Here is a 3,146-nt window from a genome sequence, read left to right as displayed (position 1 = left end):
CTTGGAAAGAAGTGAGTTCTCACTCAGTTAATTTATGCAAGGTCTGTTTGTTAAAAGTCTGGGACCTCCCCACTACTTGCTCCCTTGCTCCTGCTCTTGCCATGTGATGTATATGTTTCTTTTTCACCTTCTACCATGATTGTTAGTTTCCTGAAGTCCTTACGAAAAGCAGATGCCGGCATCATGCTTTCTGTACAGTCTGCAGAACTGTGAGCCAGTTAAACCTCTTTTCTTTATAAATTACCCAGTCTCGAGTATTTCTTTATAGTAACGCAAAAATGGCCTAATGCACATTGTTTATCTTCTCCTCCAGGGAAATGTTTCTTCATGTCTCTTCTAGACCTGTTTTCTTTCACGATACCTTCCTGTAGTTGGTGCTGTGAACTACCAATCCCAGATTTCAATATTTCAAAATATTGGTTCAGTATTTTGGCATTCATCTAGCTGAAGGCAGTAAGGGTAATTTTGTTTATAATTTGATAAAATACTCCTTTTTACTCCCCACTTTTTCATGGAATCTATTAAGTATCCTTTCCTCAAATATCTACATTTGCTTTCTGTACCTAGAGGCTTGCAGTAGTGTAGCAGCACTAATAAAAGTTGGTGTTTATATCTCTATTTACAGAGAGTAACATTTTTTGTGACATTCTCTGTTTCCTAGGAATGGTGACATTATGAAATTTTTATGTATGTGTGTGCATTTTACTACTTATGAGTCTTACTACTCATTTTACTACTTATGAGTCTTATTTTGGAAATTGGTCTTAATAATTTTTTTTTGGAAAGAATATGTGGAAAGAATCAGATTCAAGCAACCACCATTATCCTTCAGAGCCAGAGCTCTCTTGTATATTATTCTTTCTAATAAAGGAACTACCATTCTTTCTGATGAAGTGTATAAGCCATGGGTATCTTTGCTTCATAGTATAATTTTCTAGTGAAGATGGCTTTTAACAGATTTTTTAATGTTTTCTTAGTTACAAACCCTGCCATATAGTAACCTTTTATTTCTTTAACTTTTAGGTACTTCTCAAGACATAATGCTAGCTAAAATACAACTAAAATAAAATCATTTAGAAATGTAAATATTAATTTTTTTACAATAAATAAAATTGGCAAAAATAGAATATATTAGAAATGGTAAAAAAAGGCAAAACCAAATATGTTAGATAAAAATTCACATTTTCACTTAATCAAAAGATCAGGCCGGGCACGGTGGCTCACATCTGTAATCCCAGCACTTTGGGAGGCCGAGGTGGGTAGATCACCTGATGTCAGGAGTTCTAGATCAGCCTCGCCAACATGGTGAAACCCTGTCTGTACTAAAAATACAAAAATTAGCCGGGTGTTGTATTGGGTGACTGTAATCTCAGTTACTCGGGAAGCTGAGACATGATAATCACTTGACCCCGGGAAGGAGAGATTGCAGTGAGCCAATATCCACCACTGCACTTCAGCCTGGGTGAACAGAGTGAGACTTTGCCTCAAAAAAAAAAAAAAAAACACACGCCGAAACTTGAAACAATTATTTTCTTTCTCAGTCTCCAGTCCCAATTTCCTCTTTAAATGAGAAGCTTTGAACTAGATGATCTGTTTTAACAACTGTAGATGTATACCTAATACCTTCGATTGTTTTCTGTTTTCAAAGCTGCTTTCTTATTCTTGTTTAATGTTTCTAATATCCTCTTCTTTTCACTATTTAATACACACATATGTGCACACACACATATACACACACTCATTTTGATTCTCTTCTGTAGGTGGTCTTTCACTGTGACTCTTTTTCTCATATGTCATGTGATCATTTTAAACGCTCAAGGGATTTGCTTTCTCTAGAAAGTTAATGATATCTAACTGGGGCTGGAAGAGGGATGAAAGTCTAAACCCTATATTATGCTCTATGAGCTAAAATAACAACACTGCTTTCAAAACTTTTTTATTGAGATCTACCCTAGAAATGTGCTTTTCATAATGTAGTTTTTAAATACATATGGCATATAATTACATTAATATTTAAAATGCTTATTGAATGCCTATAAAATACCAGATGCAATCTGACTCAGTATCAGGATTGAACAAAACCCACAAATATTTCAATCCTCATGGATTTAACATTTTATAACAAATGCGCCTGTGTGTATTTGAAAAGCTTAACTTACAAAGAACTTATTAAAAAATACTTACCATCACTCATTTGATACACCTTGATGTTTTCTTTTTTTCTTTTTTTTCAATTTTATAACTTTATTTGATGTATTTGACTATCAACGATTAGTTCTCATCCACACTGACTGTCTGCAGATTTTTGAAAGCGGTAACAGGTACATAGGTAACCAAAGTATAGAGCTTATTTGATGATTCTTCATCCTCATTACGTTTTCTGGACAGCCGCACACGGATTCGGTATGGGTCATTCCTCATTCCTTTGGCCCAGACAGCTTTGTTGAGCTTAGTATCAATGCGCACATCGGGAGTTCCCATCTCCTTCATGGCGAATTTCCGAATCCTTTTGAGTGCCCGAGGGGCACGCTTCTTGAAGCCCACTCCATGGATGCGCTTGTGAATGTTGATGGTGTATTCTCGGGTCACCGCCTCGTTGACGGCAGAACAGCCCTTTTTCTTCTCGCCACCCTTCTTTGCGGGAGCCATTCTGCCGGGTCCAAGTTGGAAAGGAAGAGCGCGAGGTATTGTGGGAGAAGGAAAGCCCCACCTTGATGTTTTCAATTCATTCTCATCTTATTTAAATATGCTTCTTGTGGCCCATTAAAATATTTTTTGTTACAAATGAGTTTTGTTTAGCAGTCTGACAAATACCTCTTTTTGGTGATAGAGGAAGGGTTTGACCTCTCTCATTTTCCTTACACATGTTTTCCTACAACTCAGAATAATTCCTCATGATCTCTGCTTAAGGCACTAAAAGATCTTAAGCCTGCAGTTAGCCATTGTGATTGACAAGTATCCCATATATGGTGCTGGGAGGTAGATTGAGAGTAATGAGAGAGAATATAGTGAAGCACCTTACTTTATACATTATTGGTCCCTGTTTATCCATATGAGCACCAGAGCACTCCCATTTTTGCCCTGTTACAAGGCATCAGTTTTGCTTTCTTGTCCTCAGTGAGCTGATGAGAAGGCAAAGATCCCTC

The 3,146-nt window shown here is 36.9% G+C and overlaps 1 protein-coding gene across 1 annotated transcript; it reads right to left on the bottom strand.

The window, feature by feature from the left end:
* Positions 1-2,271: 2,271 nt before the first annotated feature.
* On the bottom strand, positions 2,272-2,698 carry LOC117064449 (60S ribosomal protein L31-like). The gene has a single exon (XM_033178590.1). It carries the CDS (start codon positions 2,647-2,649, stop codon positions 2,272-2,274), a length of 378 nt encoding a protein of 125 aa, XP_033034481.1. The 5' UTR covers positions 2,650-2,698.
* Positions 2,699-3,146: the final 448 nt, after the last annotated feature.

This window comes from Trachypithecus francoisi, unplaced genomic scaffold (assembly GCF_009764315.1).
Source record: "Trachypithecus francoisi isolate TF-2019V2 unplaced genomic scaffold, Tfra_2.0 Lachesis_group2, whole genome shotgun sequence".
Taxonomy (NCBI): Eukaryota; Metazoa; Chordata; class Mammalia; order Primates; family Cercopithecidae; genus Trachypithecus; species Trachypithecus francoisi.
The sequence above is the reverse complement of the archived record's forward strand: the minus strand, read 5'-3'. Positions and strand labels throughout refer to the sequence as shown.